General features: G+C 50.3%; 1 protein-coding gene across 1 annotated transcript in view; it reads left to right on the forward strand.

The window, feature by feature from the left end:
* The window catches only part of SKI (SKI proto-oncogene), a 129,741-nt gene extending 118,397 nt beyond the window's left edge, over nt 1-11,344 (forward strand). The window contains exons 5-7 of the mRNA XM_077312292.1: nt 918-1,228; nt 3,901-4,131; nt 5,563-11,344. Coding sequence (XP_077168407.1) covers nt 918-1,228; nt 3,901-4,131; nt 5,563-5,751 — 731 coding nt within the window. The 3' untranslated portion in view covers nt 5,752-11,344. The remainder of the gene's footprint in view (nt 1-917; nt 1,229-3,900; nt 4,132-5,562) is intronic.
* Nucleotides 11,345-22,594: the final 11,250 nt, after the last annotated feature.

Genomic DNA, 22,594 nt, shown 5'->3' on the forward strand with positions numbered 1-22,594 from the left:
CGGCAGCCGTCCAATTGCAATTCGGCAAAGTCTCTCCAGAGATTTTCCTTTGGGCTTTTCCGACAGGGGCCTCTCTGATGGGTGTGTGTGTGTGTGTTTGTGTGTGTGTGTTCTGGCAGATGTTTGTATTTAGCACTGTGCACTACCAGTTTGAAATTCTGTGGGTTTTGGAAAAGTATTTCTCTCTTTTGTAAGCTTCCACGAGTTCCGTAAGGCAGAAAGATAAATGCTTGGCATACAGTAAATAAATAAATAAACGAGACTGTCCAAGGAATCAGATTCCCGGGCAGCCTGTGGGTTCCTTTAAACGTGGGCAGGGCGGTGGAAATTCTTTTACCGTTGTTATTATTTATTCATATTATGGCTCCGGCGTACGCAGCCTCCAAGCAGAGTTGTGTGGGGGAAATGCAAAGATCCCTGTCCACAGGGACCTTACTATCTAAAACAGGGGTAGTCAAACTGCGGCCCTCCCGATGTCCATGGACTACAATTCCCAGGAGCCCTTGCCAGCATTCGCCAGCGAATGCTGGCAAGGGCTCCTGGGAATTGTAGTCCATGGGCATCTGGAGGGCCGCAGTTTGACTACCCCTGATCTAAAAGAAACCGCAGGGGAGAAAGAAACAAATGCAGTGACATGGATGGAAGCTGAGTTGTTGGGAATAAAGGGAGAAGCCCCCAGTCAGATGGAATAGGTGGGGTTTCAGGAGAGATTTGAAGGCAGGGAAAGGTGGCAACTCTCGTGGATACTCCAAGCCAAGGAAGTGTAATGGGCAAAATCCTTGAAGGGTGCCCTGATATCACGGGGCAGGTCAGTCCAAATACTGTCCCCTTTCTGATTTCCTCCAGTGTGAAGAAGCCTGGCCCGTTTACGGCTCTGCGTTCCCTTCTGACCGTCCCGACCCTTTCTGTTCTTGCAGTCACCTCCTCGCTGTCCTCGCTCTCCTCCCCGTCCTTCACCTCCTCGAGCTCGGCCAAGGACATGAGCTCCCCCAGCATGCACGCCCCGCCGGCCGTCGGCAGCGCCTTCGAAGCGTCCGTCCACACCGAGCCCCCGGGTGGCGGCGGCGGGGGGCTAGAGGCGGAACTGGAGCACCTCCGGCAAGCCCTGGACGGCGGCCTGGACACAAAAGAAGCCAAAGAGAAGTTCCTTCACGAGGTGGTCAAGATGAGGGTGAAGCAGGAAGAGAAACTCAACGCAGCCTTGCAGGCCAAGCGCAGCCTACACCAGGTAAAAATGGCGGGGTGGGTGGGGTTCAGCAATACGGGAAAGCAAACCAAAGTTTCGTCTTAGATCAGGCTTCCTCACCCCATTCGTAAAATCCCAGGTTTGTTGACGGCCGTGGAAGGGTTTTCCAACTGGGTAGGAATCAATTTTTTTTCATTTGTTAAACATTTATTGGGTGATGACCCTATATGGTCCTGTTGACCCACCTCCTCTCCCAAAATGGCCAATGATAGGCCTGGAGGGACAAGGAAGGGGAGGGGCCCCTGGGGGGCGTGTCCACAGCTCTGCTTCCCAGCCCTGTTCTGCACGGTCGTACCACTTCTGGCCTTTCTCCAAGCCTGAAGAATGTTTCAGGGTAAAAAAAAAAAGTTGAGACAGGCTGTCTTATATCTTGAACGTCGGGGAGGTCGGCGGGAAGGGAACATTTGCGCAGCGGCGATTTCTCACTGCGATTCAGAGCCGTGCGTCTCGATCTGAGTTGCAAAACATCGTTAAAATCAGTGGTTGCGGTGACTGGTGTTTTTTAGCTTTATGAAAGCAGTTGATATCCCACCCCTAGCCTAGAGACGTGCTTGCGGCACGCGCCTCCAAGCAGGCAAGCTTGTCTTAATTGCTTCTGACAAGAGTCCCGACTGCCCTGCCCTGGCTGCCCCAATCCGGTCGGATCTCGGAAGCTAAGCAGAGATCTGAGGATATGGGGCTATCCCGGGCCCTGCTGCCCGTCCTCTAACTCTAGTGACCACTTAAAGCTCCTTAGCGCGTTTATTTCTGAAGTGGTAGCGTCTCCCGCATGCGGAGAGGTCGCCACCTCAATCTCACCTCGGTTGGAAATCGCCCTCGTGTGCCTGCTCAGAGTTTGCCACTTTGCCGAGAAAGGGTCGTTTTGACGGAGCTTAGCAATCAAGCCTTCTCATTTGCGGAGATCTCAGTGCACTTGGGCACGCGTATTACCTGCAAATATGTATTCTTTCGATCACGGGCCGCATACAGAATCGGAAAGGGAAGTGTAATGTGAAAAACCATAGAGTTCAAAAGCCAGCGTGCTGTTGTGGCTAAGAGCAGCAGCGTCAAATCTGGAGAGCCGGGTTTGACAACCCCACTCCCCCTGGATGACCTCGGGCCAGCTACCGTTCTCTCAGAGATCTCTCAGCCTCTCCTGCCTCACAGGGTGTCTGTTGTGGGGAGAGGAAGGGAAGGAGATTGTAAGCTGCTTGGAGAATCCTTCGGTTAATTAAAAATGGGGTACCAACAAACTGCGATTCTTCTTCTCTGGAAGTCACTGCTCAAGGTCTGGTTGGCTTTACCTTGAAAAGATGCTTGGAGGAGGCCAACAGGGCACACGTGGGAGAGGGGCTGTGGCTCAGGGGTAGAGCATCTGCTTGGCCTGCAGAAGGTCCCTGGCATCTTCAGTCACAATCTTTTCCTGAGTCCCTGGGAGAGCTGCTGCCAGCCTGGGTGGACAATACTGGTCTTGATGGGCCAAAAGGCCTGATTCGGTATAAGGCAACTTTGCGTGTTCACGGGAATGGCCCAAAGAAGGGTGGTCCACCCTTTCTTACTGGCTCGTCCTGACCTTACGGACAGCCAACGGGTGAACTTGAGCCTGCTTATCCGAACTGCTTAAATTGAGGGGTGGTCAGAAAATACAGAGCGTGGCAGAGCTGCCATGGTACTGAACTGCGCCAAAGATTTTCACCCGCCTCGGGGTCTCCGCTGTCATGTTTCCCCTCTCCTTCCAGGATTCGGTTCTTGCCACATTGGGGTTTTAATTTTCTGCTGGGTAGCGGAGCGTGTCACAGGGCCGGGAGACGAAATGAAAGCCAGGAGAACAATGTTCTGGCTCGGAGACAAGATTGTTGGAGAAACAAGAGAGGGTTTCCCATGACCTCGGTGCAGCATGTTACTTAACAGAGGAAGTCCACTATCTGGACAGGGGAAGGGGAGATGGAAAAGACAGGAAGTTCGGGGGTGGGGGGAACTGTTGGGGTTTTTAACCCTGAGAGCCTCAGATCTGTGACAAATCCGTTATAGGCATCAACTGCACACCATTTTGGAGTGGGTCGGGGTGTTTTTAAAAATTCTCTTTTAAAGCCTGATGCACAAACGTGGCCATAGGCCTAAAAATGCTAGTTACTGATGAGACTGAAAATGTGGTTCGCAACTTTTTTATCGTTGAGATACCCCTGAAACATTCTTCAGGCTGTAGGAAACCCCAGAAGTTGCACGATCGTGCAGAATAGGGTTGGGAAGCAGAGCTGTGGACATGCCCACCCAGGGCCCCTCCCCTTCCCTCTCCCTTCAGGCCTATCATTGTCCATTTGGGGAAGAGGGGGGCAGGTCTACAGGGACCGCATATGGTCATATCACTCGATAAATGTCGGACACATTTTTTAAATACTTAAAAAATTAATTAACTCCCACCCACTGGGAAAACACTTCCAGGGCCATCAAAAAAACCCCAAGGTTTCAGGAAACCCTGTTCTACCACCTTGGAGTGGAGGCTTGGCCGCCCTCTTTTCCTCTCGCCAGGGTGTGAGGAGGCCCTCCACACAGCAGACTCTGTTCAATGTGGCCACACCGCGGCAGGCCTCCTCTCCCCTTTGGAGGGCCACCAACCCAAAGGCCTGGTGCCTCCCCAGAGCTCTCTCACAGCCCCCTCTCCCCTCCTCCCACAGGAGTTGGAGTTCTTGCGGGTGGCGAAGAAGGAGAAGCTGAGAGAAGCCACCGAGGCCAAGCGCAACTTGAGGAAGGAGATCGAGCGTCTCCGGGCCGAGAACGAGAAGAAGATGAAAGAGGCCAACGAGTCGCGGATACGGCTAAAACGGGAACTGGAGCAAGCCAGACAGGTCCGGGTGTGCGATAAGGGCTGTGAAGCTGGCCGGCTGCGGGCCAAGTACTCCGCCCAGGTGAGGAGAACGGTCCATGGAGGTGTCCTGACTGAATGCCACCAAGTAACGATAGCCCTTGTTGACATTCAAATAGCCTTCTGCCATTGGGGGGCAAAATGGAGGGAGCAGAAGGGGTTGGGGGGCAAAATGGCCGCCTTTGGCGAGGGGTTGGAGTTGCCAGTTCTAGGTCGGACAATTCCTGGAGATTTGGGGGAAGGGCCTGCGGAGAGTGTGGTTTGTGGGGCACAACGATACAGAGTCTGTTTTCCAAAGTGGACATTTTCTTTGGGGGAAACTGATCCCTGTCATCGAGATGAGTTGGAATTCTGGCAGAACTCCAGTCGTCACCTGGGGGTTAGCAACCCGAGCAAGGCAGGTATCTCAGGTAGAATCTTGTGCACCCTTTGAAACATGCACATCCCTTCCTTTCTTTACATGTCCTCACAAGGAACATGACATTGGGGGAGAGGGGGAGATTCTGTTCTGATTAACAAGAGCCTGGAGGAAGGTGGCCATGAACCCACGCGCAAATCCCTAAATTCTGTCCCCGGGAGTCAACGGGGCATGTCGTTCTGTCCTCTGAAGAACAATCAGAGGTCTTTTTCTTTAAAAGTAGAATTGTCGAACAATTCCCCATTAAACTTTACTCTTCCCCAGCGTCTTGTTAACAGGAAGGGGAGCGGCCCTTCTGTGAGGCAGGCTAAACTTAGAAGAGCAGCAGCAGGAAATGATGCGGGTTTCCTCCTCGAGCATCATGGGACGTCTCGCCGATAAGAGGTGCCCAGACTAAACACCGTCAGACTCCGAGCTCTGCTCGCTGGGCGTCAACTTCCACTTTAGCGGTGGTGGCAGAGGTGGCGAGACATTTTTTTAAAGCCAAAATAGAGCTTACAAGTTCTCTGTGCTAGTTTGTTCAGCTTCCACGGTGGCAGCATTTTCACATCTCATTTCCTTTGTTGTCGACATCCTCCTGTAATTTGCTCGAGTCAGGGGCCGCGTCATGTCAGAATCCCTTCTTCCCTGAGCTCACAGCGCCTCCGTAGACGTTGGAAGTCTTTGTTTGAGCACGGGAGAGAAGACACGTCTGTCTGTCTGTCTATCTCCTTGGTTTCTCATTTAGCAGAACCCACAGTTCCAATGCTCCGCTGAAGAAATAGCATCAGAGGAGGAGGACGGATTAAGCTGAGAAACCAGGCGCCGGTGGTTTTCCAGAGGCGTTAGGGCAGCGGTGGTCAACCTGTGGTCCTCCAGAGGTCCATGGACTACCATCCCCATGAGCCCCTGCCAGCAAACGCTGGCAGGGGCTCGTGGGAATAGTAGTCCATGGACCTCTGGAGGACCACAGGTTGACTACCCCTGTGTTAGGGCATGCGTGCACACGCGCTCAGGCGCACTCGGCAAATCAACTATGCTAGTTTCTCTGAAAGCCGTCTTTTTCCTGCCCTCTAGATTGAAGACCTGCAGGTGAAGCTCCAGCATGCCGAAGCGGACCGGGAACAGCTGCGTGCTGACCTGTTGCGGGAGAGAGAAGCGCGGGAACACTTGGAAAAAGTGGTCAAGGAACTTCAGGAACAACTGTGGCCTAAGCAGAACAGTCTCTCCAGCAGCGAGCACATGGCAAAGGACCTGGAGAACTAGAGGGAGCGCTCACGAAAGGAATGAGACATTGTCTAACCCTGTAGACCAGACTGACGGATATGCACAGTAAGGGATTGTGTGTGGGAGCGGTGCATGCGCATGGGCGCATGCCGGTAAAGGCGGTGGACTGAGTTACCGATCGGAGGGCAGGCGTTACTCGTTTTAACAGAAGCACTGAAATCCCGTCTCTTTCCCCCCCCCAAAAAACCCCATATAGCACAACATCTTCCTGTGCCTATAACATGGAGAGTGTTTATTAAAGCAAAAACTAAACTACTTTTGAGTCCACAGCAAAAAAAACAAACAAACAGAAAAGAATCTTTTTCTACTGCTCTTCGGGTGTATCTAGCAGCACCCAAGGGAAATGGAAAGTGGGCGAAGGAGGCCCCCTTGTCCAGGCAACACTTTGAAATTTCGACGACCCCTTTTGTTATAAGCTATTTAAAAAAAGAAAAAAGAAAAAAAGTACAAAACGGTAGAGTCACAAAGGTGTGGTATTATAACCATTGACAAGATTTTTTTAGAGAAAAAATAAATATATTATATATAAAACTGGGGTGGGGTGGGGTGGGGGTGTGGATATGGACACTCTTTGATGCCTCATTTGTAAAGATGAATTGTTACAGGTGTTGGGTTCTTCACCAAAAGACCCTGGTCTGAAAATACCCAACGGTAAGCCATGACGGTTTCGAACCCTTCAGGGGATTTCTACGAGAATTTTTTAATTTGTTTCTTGTTTTAAATCCGCATGTTCGTGCCCCCCCCCCGATCCCCTCCCCCCCCCCCTTGCATTTGCACCAACGTTAAGAAAGCTGGAGGGGAAACGGGGGGGCGGCAAAGAGTGTGAGCAGCAAAATGTCATCCAGCACCAATCCCACCTTACTAAAGTCAGTGTTTATAAATCATGCCATAATCCCCCTCCCCTTTTTTTTTAAAGATGTTATTAACTGAGGTGTTTTTAAAAAGACTCGCTTCATCTCCAGAGCACTTCAGTTTTTAGGGAAAAAATAGAAAAGTTGAGGGGGGGGGGTTTATTAAATTTTTTAAAAAAGAGGAAAATGAACAGACGGATGGATCGTGAAGCTGCTTGTGAGAGACGAGAAAGGAGTGTGCGTGTATGAGACAACCTCTCTTTGGTTTTCTTCCCTTTTCGTTTTTTCCCCCCTGAAGAACTCATCCCCATTTGCTCGTCTCCTCAGAAACTCAGTATTTTATTGACTTGCGGTTACGTGTGCGGACTTGGGTGCCCCCGAAGAAGGCTCGACGTTGTATTAAAGAGATAAAAAAAAGAGAGACTTTTTGCTGCTGTGAATATAAGCCTACATTTCTTATTCTTTAGGTTGGTTTTTTTTTTTAGGGGGGGGTCTTTATTTTTGTGACAAATATTTTAATCTTGGGATCTCTGCTGCAGCTCCTCCCCAACCCAGCCATGTATCTCAAAAAATATATATGCATTCACACACTCAGGGCAAAATCCTATCCCGGTGGGAGGTTTTGCTTCGACAGGATTGGGGCCAATGCTTCGGTAACCGGCTGGATTTTTCTTTCTTTTTAAAAAAGCAATGTTTGTCAAGAACTTCGCTCTCTTCCTCGTTTCTTCCCCCCGCTGCTTCTCCTCATCCCTCAGTTGCCAATTTTGTTGCACGTTGGAGTGGGTTTGGGTACCGTTGACCTGTTTCGGGCTGTAGTCGCGCTAGCCGGACGTCCGTGATCACGTTGGGCGAGACGCTGATGGTTAAACAAAGCCGGAGAGGTGGGCAGGCATCCCCGACTCAGGTTTCTCAATGTAGTTCTTTGGGTTTCCGATGTGTGACGGATCGGCGTTTCCTCCACGGCCGTTCTGCTCCACCTGTGGAGGAGGGGAGGCACCGCCTCTCAAAAAAGCAGGGCATCCCCCCGTCCCCCCTGCAGTACTCCGACACAAGTGAATTCACCATGATGGCCACCAAAGTACGTTTCCGGAGCTGTTCTCCAGAACATTCTGGAATGTTTACCGGAACTGTTTCCTTGAATCGGTTCCCCAGGCCACCCGTTCCTGAAAATGGACCTTAATTTCCGAAATGGAGGGGGCACACCACCACTCTCGGGGATGCCTGCCCCTCCCCTGGTGCGTCCACGCTGAAGGGAAAATCTATCCTCTCCTAATGAAACCTTCCCTTCACTAAGCAGCTGCCAGTCCTAAAATTAAAGTATTTACTTGCAAGTTACACTAGATAATATTTTTTTAAAGCAAACTGTATTAAAATAAAAGTTATTACCCATTCTAATAGCCATTGTAAGCATGAACATTGGAAGGAAGAAGTGAAGTTCATTTTTTGGGGGAGGGGGAGGCCTGATAACAGACAAAAAAAAACCATCATAAAAACAAAGGTTATGGTTCAGGGGGGAAAGGTCAGGTTACTTAGGCAAAAATAAGCGGAGGGGAGCAAAAAACGAAAAAGCGCTATGCGAACTAAATTTGCATGAAGCGAGCCCCGTTGTCCAAGTATATGGGGTTTTGCCCTGGTTCAGTTGTGACAAGAGTAGACCCAAGCTCCCTCTTCTCAAGTGCAATGCAAACGGATTATTGATTGTGTTTATGCCGTTTTTTTTTTTTAATGTGGGGATTTTTTTTTTAAAAAAAAATGCTTCTTTGTATGTTTTTTTCTGCAGTTATTAAAAAAAACATATGCATGGAATTAAAACCTTTGCCATACATATATTAATCAACAGGCATTATTACTGTCTTATGTAAAGGGGGGGGATTGTTTCCGGGGGGGGGTGTCGTCATATGTATAAAAAAAAGGAACAGAACCTGTTCTTGGCCTTACGAATTTCCATACGCCGCACTGCTTTTCATGGTGGGTATCTCTCTTTAAGACTCAGTGAATAACATCGCTTGTAGCTGAATGTTGTAGTCGAGCTCCGGTTCTGGTGCACCCATCTTATAGCCGGGGATTTACTCCCGGGACAAACCCATTGACTTGTTCACATTTGTTCCTTCCCCATGCCCTCCTCCAAATTTTGGCGATGACCAGCAGGGCCGAGAAGCCATCTTTGGGAATAACCTTGCGTCTCGCTGGGGAGACGGGTTGCTTAGCCAGGATTGCTACGACGGTCATCCGAGGAACCCTGGAATTCTACAAAAGCTCAACAAAGAGGAGAGAAGGATTGTGGGAAAGCTCACCCGCCCAGCCACTCACTGCTAAAGGCGGGCTAGCTGCATTTGTTGCCATTCAGGCTTTTAGCTCTAACAAATTCTAGCTCATACAGGGAGATGGAGGCCCGACAGGAGAATTGTATGCAGCCCAGTTTGTTCCCCTGCACCCAATGGGACAAAAAACTACTCCCTCATTATTACCAATCTGACAATGGAGGGTCTCAAACCCTACCACTCCAGACCGCGGTGTCATGTCTTGCCATAATGCAATCAACGGGATGCGTAGATAACGTTTTGTCATAGGATCTCTCGAGGTTTGCCAGGTCTGCCCCCCGAACCACAGGGAGGGGAGAAGGTTGCCAGATCCTGGTCGGAGGGTAGGGGGTGGGGTGGAGACTTGGGTATAGTACAATGACCTAGAGTCTGCCCCCCAAAGGGGAACTGATCTCTGGAGATACGGGGAAATTCCTAGGGCACGGGTGGCGAAAATCTGGCTCTCCAGAGGTCCTGGCAGGGGCTCATGGTAATTGTAGTCCGTGGACCACTGGAGAGCCAGAATTTCGCCACCACTGCCCTAGGGATCCTCCAGCTGCCACTGGGGGCTTGCATCCCTCCGTGAATCAGCTTTATCACATGCTTGTTCAAAGGATTTCCAAGATAAAACTTTTATAGGGGATGGAAAGGCGACAATTTTTGCTCCCATTCGGAGGTTCTTCCTGCAGACCTTTTTTTGCCTTCAGTTAACAGGCAGGGTCCAAGACAGCTTCAGGTCTTTCTTCCTTGAGGCAAAGGGGGGCTTTTCTTGGAAAGGGTCCTCGTCCGCTGTATACAAATGTCTCCAGTGAGCTCCCGCTGATGGCTGCCCCACTTTTTTGTTGTTTCAGATCTGCTGCCAAGGTCCGAGGGAGCGTTGGCAGTAAAAGAGCTAGCTAGAAAACATTGCATTAATAGTAAAAACGCACCCACGCCAACCTGAAGCTCCTCGAGGTCTCCAGCACGTGGAGCTCCCCGTGGCAAAGGGCTCCCCCTTCCAATGCACTCATGGAACGTTCTCCAACATTCAAGTGAACAGGAAAATATTTTCGGTTTGCAGGGCTCTAACCCCTCACTCACCCTCAAACGGACAGAGGCAGCACCCCAGGGGAAATGACCTTTCCCCTTCCTACAGGATTATGTTTGGCTGCCTCAGCCAGCAGCTTAGGTTGGGGGATGGCTTGAAGATGGCCAACTCCCTCCCCTGGTCCTTGCTCACAATTCTTCCGTTCTTTTGAGAAATTTGGAACACCCCCCCTTTTTCCCCCCCAAAGGGAGAGGAAATTATTATATAGGCAATTGATTCTCCTGTACATCATCAAATATATATATGTTTCCCCCCACCACCTCCATGAAAATTCCACATTGGTTAAACCTTTCTCCCCTTTATTTGCATCTTTTTTTTTTTAATCATTCACTTCATAGTAAAGTATTTTATAATTTACAGTATGATAATAAAAACTGACATTTCCCCAACCAGCCTATAAGTTTCGAAGGAGGTCTTTCAAAGCAAAAAGAGTTTTCAATCAAAAGGGGAGGGGGGGGACACAAAAGATATATATATATATTTGATGATATAGATCATCGTATATTGTTTACTTCCTCGCTTTTTCAAAAACAAGGATAGCAAAGGGAACAAAAGAATTCCAACAGCAATAAGACACATATCGACGAAGCAGCTAACAGGTATACAAAGTAATTTGCTTTTTTTCAACTGAACTAGCCAATGTAAAAACCAAACCAAACCATAAAACTTAATTTGTAAATACTTTTTTATTTTATTTTACAGTTGTATAGTAAGTGTATATGTTTACTTTTCCAAAACCCTTTTTCTTACTTGGTCGTCTCGTTCTACAAGTTGTGTTTCTAAGAAACCTCAACACACAAAAGGGTATGTCCTCCCCCTCCGCGAAAATTCCACATTGGCTAAACCTTTCTTCCCCTTTATTTGCATCTTTTTGTCATTCTCTTCATCGTAAAGTATTTTACAATTAAAAATATAATAATAAAACCTGACATTTCCCCGTCCCTCCCCAACCAGCCTATGAGTTTCAAAGGAGGTCTTTCAAAGCAAAAGGTTTCAATCAAAAGGGGAGGGGTGGGGAACAAAAGATGCAAACTTATAAAAGCCAATAGCATTTCAGCACATTTTTGGTTATACACCCTCCCCAGCTGCTGCTAACAATATTATGATTTATTCTCCTATTCTAGAACTATTTTTATGTAATTAAAGTATGCTTTCTTGTTTATACATGCCTGATTTACAAAAAGACAAAAAAAGAGAGGGAAAAAAAAGCGTGGCATATTTATCTATTCAGCTGTGTAACTTGATAGTCCTTTTTTCAGAACCCCCCCTTTCCCCCTCCCGTCCCTTCCCCACCCAAAACAGATAATATTGTAAAATAAAGGACTTTATCAGAATATGTATGAAAAAACAGCTATGCTTATATACCACAGTGACTGAATGTACAGTGTATAGACGCATTACGTAAAATAAAAACTGTCCAGAAAAGAGAAAAGAAAAAAAAAACACATCCTATTAAAAGTGTTTTTCACTTCCTACAATAAGGTGAAAAGAAAGGTGGTTGTTATTAAAATTAACAAATTTGGGGGGGGGGTTGCATGCTGGCAGGGGATCATGGTAATTGTAGTCCAGGGACATCTAGAGAGCCACGGTTTGAGCACCTTTGCTGTATGCTGAGTCAGACCACCTTTTAAGCCCATATCTTGTGATTCTGCGTTGCGGCCTCACTTTCTCTGAGTATCGCATTTCTGCGAGCCAGTCTGCAGTTTGGATGTCCGCTTTTCACAAAAGCGCTTAAGATATATATATAAAAACAGCAACGCAGTGCGCAAGAAATAATTAGTGTGCAAGAAATAATTAGTGATCGCCAATACCGCTCTTTGCCGCCTTTCCCAACAGTTGAGGCACGGAAAGGGGGGATTTAATTAGAAAGGAAGAGGCTAGAAGCATCTGTTGCCGTCCTTTACAGCGACGCTCCTCGGGAGTTGCCAGGGAAGCACAACAAACACACCTACACTCTGCTAGAAACGGCTGAACGGCAGGTCCGTGCAACGTGCAGCTCACCGAGCAAGCCCCCCAGCCCGAAAGACAGAAAGCTCTGTCTTTCTGGGCAGCCTGCCTGTGGGAACCGTCAAGGTGAGGACGATACCTGTCAGAGTGGGTGGAATTTGGCTTGGAGAAGTCCACTGGCTGCTCTGAAAGAAACAGCACCCCACAAAACCCTCCAAGCTGCTTTATACTGAATTGGACTCTCGTCCACCGGGTTCGGTACCGTCTCTTCGGACTGGCAGCACCTCTCCAGGGTCTCCAGTGAAAGGCCCTTCCCATCATCTCCCTGACCTGGTTTCACAAGCGCATGTGAGCGCCACTCTGTAAGGTTTTGGCCCCTTTCGCTGCCCGCCTCCCCCGCACTTCCAAAAACTTAATTCATTTGGAAACAAACTGGAGACCTGAGATTACAGGTACTTCCACCCCCACCCCTGCTTTCTACCCACCCACCCACCCACCCAACCAACCACCACTGAGGCAAAGTCAAAATGGGGAACTTGAAAACCATCCAGCTGCCATCAAGGTTTAAAGTGGCCGCTTGAAGGCTGAAAAATTATTTCAGGGCTTCCTCGGTGGTCAAAAGGTTGAAAAAGGCTGCCCTGGAGAGCCACTGGCAGACAATGACGTGGATGGGCCAAGGGATGAATCAGTACCAGGCAGCTTCATATGTTCAGACGGGACTTGGGTGTTCGAGGAGGGATGGTGGCTCAATGGAAGAGCCTCTGCTTTGCCTACGGAAGGTCACAGGTTCAATCCCTGGCCCCTTCCCTTAGTAAAGGGTTCATGGGGTAGGTTACCTGGAAGACCTCCGCCTGAGACCCTGGAGATCCACTTCTCCAGACCATATCAAGGTTTTATAAACTTCTATCATGCCCTCCCTCCACACTTAGTAATTAGATTTCTGCCAAGCAACAAAACAGATCAAGGAGTCTGCAGGATTAACGATGGCTTGGCAGAATCGTCTTCCGCTTACCGGTCACCCAGCCAGCTGCACAGGGAGGAGTGGGGAATCGAACTCGGTTCTCCAGATTAGAAGCTGCCGGTCTTAACCTCGACACGCAGTCCCATGCAGACCTAAACTTGAGCCTGAGATCCCCCCCCCTCCACGGTAGGCACCCCTTGAGTTTCTACCTCCACATATTCTCCACCACCAACTCTCGCCAGGATATTAAGCAAAATTCATCGGAAGAACATCTGCCAAGAAGAGATAAAACTCGCTGAAGGTGAGAGGAAAGAGTACTTTAAAAAGAAAGGAGCAGGAAAAATAAAATTAAAAAAACGTTCGAGGGTTGTCACAGTCAATGTGAGTATTCCACTTCTAAAGGTGCTGTCAGAATGAAGGGGAGTGCAAATTTAATAAAATCCAACCGGGTGACGTACGGCCTGGCGGAATTTTTATGGGATCGGCTTATGCCTGCTATAAGAATACCTGACTGTCATGCTAATTCCCAATGCATTGGGGAAGGCAGGAGGCTTCATTTGGGCAAGATGGGTTTAATCTGATCTCTCTCCCGCAGATTTCTCCATTAGCAAGATAAAAGCTGGGTGGCTATTGGGGGGGGGGGTGTGCGGGTGGGAGTTAGGGTCTGGTTTGAGGAATTTGGGGACGCTACACATCCCAAAGCTGCACGTGTCATTCCCTTCCTTCATGGCCGAGTCCCTGAATCCTGACCGGGCAGATCTCTCCTAGCCTTGAACCGTGCAAGGCAGCTAGTGACCCAGTTGAAAGCTGGTGGCCTTTCCCTGTGTTGATTTGAGGATCAAGCCAAGGAACGTCCTGTTTTACAGAGTGCAATTCCCCGAAGAGAGTCGTAAATACCTTTACTCAACACCTAGCATCCGGATCTCGCCGCCTCCTTTGAAGGAGGCTGGCAACCCAAGGGACTCTTCCCTCTCCATCAGGGCTCCGTTCTCTTTCCCCCCCAACCTCCAAGGACTTCTCCCCCTGGGAAAGGAGAGACCCAGCCAGCAAGGGGGCAACAGGCCTTGACGGGTGTCATGGCACCCTCAACCCCATCTCTGGACTTCGGAGGGGGTCTGGAATTCCAGATCGCCAGACGCTGCCCTCCCCCCTCACCTGGAGGCTGGCCGTTGTAAGTTAGGCATTATGGCTAATGGCCATTATCCCAGAATCCTTTTGGAACAGGATGCTTGTCAAATAATAGCTTTCATGAAACGCACTTTGCTCGCTCAGGAAATAGGCCAAGAACTCAGTCTGACTGGGGGAAAAGCCAAGTCAGCAGAAGAGCAGAAGATTAATTCTGGGGTGCCTTCGGCCTCCCCTCCCCCTCTGCTCCAGTCCCCTCCATCCCCTCCCTTCCAGTATGGCTGGTGCTGTATCCTCTGGGATGGAGAAACTCAGATGAGAGAGGAGGGGCCAAATGGGAAGAGCTGTCACTCTCGGGCTATTTTTAATCTACTGTAGGTGAAAGATCAGGAGGCGTTATTTTGGGGAAGGAGAGATTTACGAGGTCCTCACACGGAGCCGAGCTGGGTAAATGGGAGAGGACTCGCCAGGGGTTGAAAGATTTAAAGCCCCGACCCTTGACCCCTCTCTCCCCCCAGCACCGTCACCCCCCCCACCCAATGGTCACATTTTATGTTCCGAGAGTCAATTCTCTCCTCCGAAGGAATCTGATGAATGTTTAACAGAGCCACAGAAAATGTAGTAATTCAGCATCTCTAGGCGGTGTTCGCCTCAGGGGCAGGGGTAGATCAAATATTTGCAGGGCTCAGATCTTGAACCCCCAAGTAGCCCCGAGCAGGGACCCCCACAGGATGTCCCTGGGTCAGAAGAAGCGGGGAAAGGGGAGAGGACAGCAAGAGGTGGCCAGGAGCAGTTTGTGTGCGAGGTGACCCACTTTTCTTCCTGCCGTTTAACACAAGGCTCGCTTACAAGGCCAGGGCTCTCCCAGAGGTTACCGCCGGTTTTGCTTACCCAGCCGAGACTCGGAGGCCATCGCCCGGAGATAACCTCCCTGCCGGTCTATAAACACACCCTGCGTTAAAAGCCACAGTGCCCTTGGGTGTCCACCCTGCTCCATGGAATGGAAAGAGAGTGACACAGCAGGGATAATGCGGTAGAACATGTCCTGGGCTAGAACCTGCTTAACTTCTGAGATCTATCCTGGGCTATCCAGGTCAAGGCAGCTCATATTCCAAGCTGGACAAGGCCAGCTTGGTGTCGTGGTTAAGAGAGGCGGCCTCTAATCCGGAGAGCCGGGTTTGATTCCCCACTCCTCTCCCACAGGCAGCCAGCTGGGTGACCTTGAGCCACTCTCAGTTCTCTCAGAGCTCTCTCAGCCTCACCTGCCGTGGGGAGAGGAAGGGAAGGCGATAGGAAGCCGCTTTGAGACTCCTTTGGGTTGTGAAAAGCACGGTGCAACCCTCCCTCCCTCCCTCCCCAGCTCTTCTTTCTTGTGAGTGTTGGGGTGACAAATTGGTACCCAGCTCATAATACTGTCAAACAACCCAAGCTGGATGGCGCCGTATGTCGAGCCGGTAAATGACAAATTTTGTGAGCCTCATCCATTTGCGTACACACGCCCCCGTTCATAATAGTCCACCAGCCTTCGTCGTGCGCCAATGTCAAATTCAAACCTCGCCTGTGAGTGATGTTCTAGGCACATCTCATGCCCAACAAACAGGCTCTTTCATCATGCAGCCTTTATGGAGGGGGGGCAAAAACTTCCATCATTCAAGATGGTTCCGACTGCCTCAGCGCCAGGCCCTTTAGCAATGGAAGCGCGAGACGGACACAGAAGAGCGTTGTTGTCCCCCAGCGGGACAGCTGGAGCTCTGTCAGTCGAACTCGGAGGAAGGAAAAGCCCCTGCAGAAAAGAGGGGGGAGATGTACAACCTCCGACTGATTTCTAGCTCATTAAGGCTACGAATGAACTGCGGTGCTTCAGCAATGAGCAGGTGGTCGGAAGCGCTGAAATCCTCCGGAATAAAACCAGTCCGAGCCAATGCGTCCTGGACTTGTAACTAGCCAGACTGCTGTGTGGGGAATCTGGATTCAAATCTCGTAGGTCAGGGGTAGTCAACCTGTGGTCCTCCAGATGGCCATGGACTACAATTCCCATGAGCCCCTGCCAGCGGTTGCTGGCAGGGGCTCATGGGAATTGTAGTCCATGGACATCTGGAGGACCACAGGTTGACTACTCCTGTTGTAGATGACCCCCCTCCCCGACGCACACACATCCCCCTTGTAAGCACTAGCAGGAAGATGACATGCACAATAACGTCGGGAAAGAAAGGATTTAAGCTCCTCCCCCTGAACTTGGGGTGCCCAACAGGTTCTATGGACTACAATTACCGTGAGCCCCCGCCAGCACGACCAGTTGGCAGGGGCTCATGGTAATTGTAGTCCATGGGCATCTGGAGAGCCACAGTTTGGCCACCCTTGGTATAGGCCTTCACCGTAGAGTTCTGGGTGGACGCTAGAGAGCTGCACCAGAACCGATGGGATGAAATTAATTCAAAAGAAATTCCGTCTCAGCATCCGGAAGAAGTTCCTGACGGTTAGAGAGGTTCCTCAGTGGGACAGGTTTCCTTGGGAGGTAGTGGGTTCTCCAGCTCTGGAGATTTTTAAACAGAGGCTGAATCTGACAGAGAGCATGATTCTGCGAAGGCTCAAGGGGGTGGCAGGTGACAGTGGATGAGCGAGAGGGTTGTGAGTGTCCTGCACAGTGCAGGGGGTTGGACTAGATGACCCAGGATGTCCCTTCCCACTCTATGATTCTAAGATTCTATTATTCCATGTCGTGCTGGAAGTGACTTAATGGTGTCCATCTGCCACCAATTGGTCCCCAGTTTCCCCCATCACCCCCCCCACACACACACACACATACCGTCTGGCAGAGTAACAGTGGGAAGGGCCGGAGGGGGCAGGAAGCATTTCGCCCAAGCTGACACAAATCGGCACAAAGGTCTTCTTGACTCCTTCTCGGCGTATTCGACGGTGATCCCCAGCCCGTGTGAGCTCAGTCCACGGCTCCTCGTGCCTCCCGGCCCTCCTCTCTGCTCCTCCGCTGAATCTCGGCGCAGACGGTGCCGTCTGTTGGCGTCTGCTCTCTGCTGGGGAAAGATGCACAGCTTCCCCCGGCACTTCCCGAGAACCGAACATCTGTTCAGCAGACACCTTTATGGCATTCTGGCCCTTCAGCAACTTGCGAAGATTTAGAGAGAAACACCGTTAAATCTTGCCTAGGTGTGAAGCAAACTGCACCAGCGGCTGCAGCTCGCCAAGAAACACTCCCGGCTCCCTCTTGCGGGATGAGGGTGATCCCCGGAATCTGTCATATTGTAAACCGGCCCATAAAAGCACCGGCTCCGAACTGCATTTCGCCCCCACCACTGCAGCGAAGTAGGCACAGTGCAAAAGAATTCCCCGTAGGCCGGAGAGATTGAAAGGGCCGGCCAGCCCGAATCGTGGCCATAGAGCAGGGGTAGTGAAACTGCGGCCCTCCAGATGTCCATGGACTACAATTCCCAAGAGCCCCTGCCAGCCGGCAGGGGCTCATGGGAATTGTAGTCCATGGACATCTGGAGGCCCGCAGTTTCACTACCCCTGCCATAGAGCCAAGATTTCAAAACGGTCCCCAGGGAAACCTGCCACCCCTTCAGTGCTTAACAGGGTCCCCACAATTACACCACAAATGTCAGAGGGGCTCTCCCATCGCCAAATTATCCCTCCCCGTTGTTCAGGCCGCCAGCAGGGTTCCTTTGCCTGGGACGCCGTGCAGCGGGAGAGGTGAATCGGTCGGAAAGCAGCTTTCTCCGTTCGGCCCAAGAGGGACTTAATTTGTCAGGCCTGCGGCTAGGAGAACCGGGAGGAAGGACGGGCCAACTTACCCAGCGCTTCCAAACGAAGCCGGGCTGTGCCGTTCTCCGCCCCCACCAAGCAGGCCGGGGGCACGGCGGGCTTAATTGGCGGCCCGCGAGGGAAGAGATGCTCACCGAAGGAATATTTACTTCCCGCTGAGCTGGGGTATGAGTCACCGTCGAAGCACATCAGAGCTTGCGGTCAGAGACAGGAAAAGTGACTCTGGAGAAATGCGAAGCATGCGGCTGCACAGTTCACCTCCCGGCCCTCCTCAGAGGGTCCCGCCGAGCGCTTGGCCCGTGAGTCAGATGTGGGCCACAACCCAGATGGTGGCCAGAGATACGAGGACAGGGAAAGGGGTGTCTCTCACCCTCTTGCAGGATGGTTGTGAGTGCTCCTTGCATCATTTCGTCTGCCAGAGAGGTTTTGGCACCATGCTGTCTTATATGCAATTTCGGCCGGTCGAGCGAGAGCCGTTTCACGAAACCCTGGTTGAGAATCCAGAAGTAGAGGAATTATAGACTTGAATCTTATCTGTTAATCCGAGTTTGTTTGCTGTGTGGAGGTGCTCCGGCACGCGGGTTTCTAGCCGCCGTTCCTGGACTAGCCGAGACAAACCAAAGGGTGTCTTTTGTACAATCGGCTTCCTGAAATTCGAGAATGCACCCTAGGCCCTTGGGTTATCAAGCCAGAGAAGCCCTGCTAGAAATGACTCAGAGGAATCCGGGACGGCCTGACAAATATGTCATGCATGTGCCCTCAAGATGCCGGAGGCCAGACTCTGCCATCTTGGGATTGAAAAATAAAAAGAGACCTGTATGACATCAGAGCATAGGAACAATCTTAAGAGCCAGTGTCGAGTAGTGGTGAAGAGCTGGGCTTGATTCCCCACTGCTCCTCCTCCTGTAGCCAGCTGGGTGACCTTGGGCCATTTGCAGTTCTCTCCGAGCTCTCTCAGCTCCACCTGTCTTATAGAGTGTCTGTTGCGGGGAGAGGAATGGTGGGTGAATGCAAACTACTTTGAGACACCTGAAGCTAGCTGGGTGACCTTGAGCCAGCCACAGTTCTTTCAAAACTCTCTCAGGGTATCTGTGTGGGGAGAGGAAAGGAAGGTGATTGTAAGCCGCTTGGAGACTACTTCGGGCAGCAAAAGCAGGGTATAAGTTAGTTGAGACTAACTTCAAATCTAGGTTGACTAACTTTGAATGGTGTAAATTATTCTAAGGATGGAACTGTTGATAGCTGTTGCCTTTAAACTCCGATTTTCTGCCTTACTGGACCCTTGGGCTTCCCCACTCCTAGCTGGGCACAGACCTAACTTCTTTAAAATAAGTGCTGTTTTTTTATACTCCGCTTTTCACTACTCAAATGAGTCCCTTTTCCCTTCCTGTCCTCACAACAGACACCCTGTGAGTTAGGTGGGGCTGAGAGAGCTCTACGAGAACTGCTCTGCGAGAACAGCTCTGAGAGAACTATGACTGGCCCGAGGTCACCCAGCTTATCCTGGGACTTGAAGTTCTGCAAGAGCACAGAGGATTCAAAAGTTCGGATCCTGCTTCACAGGACTGCAGCTCCCAATTTTCCTTGGGGAGAAATGGACAAGATCCCAGTTTAAGAGTGAAGTGTAAATACGCCCAGCAGCTTGGCATGAACCACCCGTGTTTTACGCACATGTTCGAGACGGCATCAGTTCTCATTTGGTGGCAGAAGCGACGTGTGGTGCTTTAAATGCAGCCATCATCCCGCCTTCCCACTGAGCGAGCGATAAAATGGCAAGCAGGCTGGCGGAACAAGATGCGGCGCATTACCGTAAATCACAAGCGCAGAGCAGTGACAGAGAGCCTGCTAGAACAGGGGAAGCAGGCATGCTGCTACGATAGCTTTAGAAATACTGGTGCTTGTCTGCAAAGTTCGCCACAGCAGCCTACAAATCTCAATTCAAAAAGGGAATGGTTGGGGGACCCTTTCGTCGCTTACGAGGAGTCGCTTGACTAAACCAATTGGAGAGCCAGTTTGGTGTCGTGGTTAGGAGTGCGGACTTCTAATCTGGCATGCCGGGTTTGATTCTGCGCTCCCCCACAAGCAGCCAGCTGGGTGACCTTGGGCTCACCACCTTCGGGTAGAGAAAAGCGGCATATAAGAACTAACTTCTTCTTCTTCTTCTTCTTCTTCTTCTTCTTCTTCTTCTTCTTCTTCTTCTTCTTCTTCTTCTTCTTCTTCTGCCAGATCAGCAGACTAGCAAATGCATACAGGTGAGTTCATTTGGAACTAGATTTTCTTCACGTCCTGAGAAAGCCCTCCAGGTTGCGGAGATGTGGCATCACCTTCAAAATATACTGCTATATATTTATGTTCTGACCTCGATGGCCCACGCTGGGCTGATATTGTCAAATGGCACCTGCTAAGACCTGTTCTCGCAGAGCAGTTCTCTTAGAGCTCTCTCGGCCCCACCTACCTCACAAGGTGTGTGGGGAGAGGAAGGGAAGGAGGTGGTGAGCTGCTTTGAGACTCTTTAGGACAGCCTTTTTGACCACTGAGAAACGACTCCTAGAACGACTTGAGGGCACTGAATACACACAAGCACATTCACACATTGAGGGTCAGTTGTCTGTCTCAAGACTCCCAGTGCCTTTTGAGAGATTGCTTTTCTAAGAAGCTCCTTTTTGCTAACTGAAATACCCTAAGGGGTGGGGGGGGGGGGAGAGAATCATTGTGGTAACATTTGCAAAACAAACAAATCATGATGAGGCAATTAAGGTTTATTGTCTTGCAATATTTAAAATGTAAATGATCAGCAGGGGCTGTGAAGAAGCGTTCTCCACTTCCTGCCACAAAGGAAGTGGGCAGAGTGCAGTAGGGGAAGGGGTGTGTGTCAGATCACCTGCCTTGAAGCCCAGGTGCGCCTGGAAACCAAGCAGGCCTGCCCGAGGAAATGCCTGACAGCAGATAAACTCCTTGGCCCAGTGGTAGAACATCTCCTTGGCATGCAGAAGGTCCCAGGTTCAAACCCCGATATCTCCATTTAAGGACTGGCTAGCATGTAAAGGGAAAGACCTCTGCCTGAATCCTCAAAGCTGATTGATACCTCGTTCAATTAAATACATGCCTTTTTAAATTTTTGTTATTGGGATGTGTGACGTCTGAGGAAAGGCAGAACGTCTTGAGTCAAGCCATGCCGGAAAGAATTTAACTTAATATTTTTCTACTTGGATATACGCTGTGGGAGGAAAGGCAGAACATCTGGAAGCAGGTCCATATCAGAATCTGAAGAATGTTCATTAAACCCTCGTACGAAGGGATGGGAAGGGAGGGCATGATGATCGATAACATGATGCGAGTTTTATTTACAAGCGGTACTTTTATCAACAAGCTGCATTTGCATTTCTCTTTTCTTCAAAATAGAAAACTAGTATCAGAGGGCGTGCAGGGGACGGGGTGCCCTAGGGTCCACCTTCCAACGTGTCCCGTTTCTCCAGGGGAACTGATTTCTGTTATCTGCAAATGAGCTGTGATTCTGGGGGATCCCCCAGGTCCCACCTGGAGGCTGGCATCCCTACATCCCTCTGCAACCTGTTTACTCCCCACCCCCCTCCAAGACCTGGCCTTCCCCTGCACAGCTCCGGTCTCCTGCGGTTTGCCCCGGTCCACCTGCTCCTTGCCCAGGGAGGCAGCCATCCGCAGGAGAGCGGCCAATTAATCAGGCCAGCTGCCCGTGACAAGGCCCGGGTAGCTGCTACAAAGCCTGACAAGTCTTCCTGCTAAGGGTCAGGAGTTAATATGTTCTGCTGGGCTTCCCCCCCCCCCCACCACTCCCACCCACCCAAACACCCCCCCTCCCCAATCTATCAGCTTTATGGAGACCAATTCGGTTTGGCTAATTGCTCGGGCTCCCCCGGCGGGGGCCTGCAGGAGAGATGGCAGAAGGTCCTCATATAATAAAATAAAATAAAACCAAAGGCACCGCAAGAACTCATAAAAGAGGAGTCTTCAATCCGCTGGAGTGCTCCTGCGGCCGGTTTTATGGACGGCGGTTCTCTTTATTTTAACACGATGGTTTGAAGGGCCGTAGGTTTTAATTGCTGGATTAATCAGCTCAAGGTGGACTTGATTAATTGGGGGGTGGGGAGGCTAGATTTTAGTGAGGACACTGAAAGTTAAAGGCCGACTCGTAGATTTCCAACCCTCTCCCCCCCACCACGATAGATCTTAATTTTTAAAATATGGTAGATGTTCTCACCTTTGGAAATGCTTGGGACAGCTCAAGCGATCATGAAAACACAGACGAAGGGCTCACACATCCCATGCCCACAGCCAGCGTGGGGCAGTGGTTAAGAGTGATGGTTTATAATCTGGAGGGCCCGGTTTGATTCCCTGCTCCTCCACATGCAGCCAGCTCGGTGACCTTGGGCTAGCCACAGTTCTATTAAGAGCTGTCCTCTCACAGGGCAGTTCTGTCAGAGTTCTCTCAGTCCCACCTACTTCACAGAGTGTCTGTTTTGGGGGAGAGGAAAGGGAAGGCTTTGAGACTGTGTTGGGTAGTGAAAAGCGTCAAATAAAAACCAACGCTTCTTCTTCTAATTTAATATGAACAATTAAAGAGTAGCAAACAGGCAACTGCTAAAACAAAGCAAAGAGGACCACCTGTTCCCTTTAGGGATGCCAGTCCCCAGGTGGGACCTGGAGATCCCCCGGCTCATCTCCAGACTAAAGAGATCCGTTTCCCAGAAGACAATGGCTGCTTTGGACAGCGGACTCCATAGCATTATGCTCC

The sequence above is a fragment of the Paroedura picta genome, chromosome 15 (genome assembly GCF_049243985.1).
Source record: "Paroedura picta isolate Pp20150507F chromosome 15, Ppicta_v3.0, whole genome shotgun sequence".
Classification (NCBI taxonomy): Eukaryota; Metazoa; Chordata; class Lepidosauria; order Squamata; family Gekkonidae; genus Paroedura; species Paroedura picta.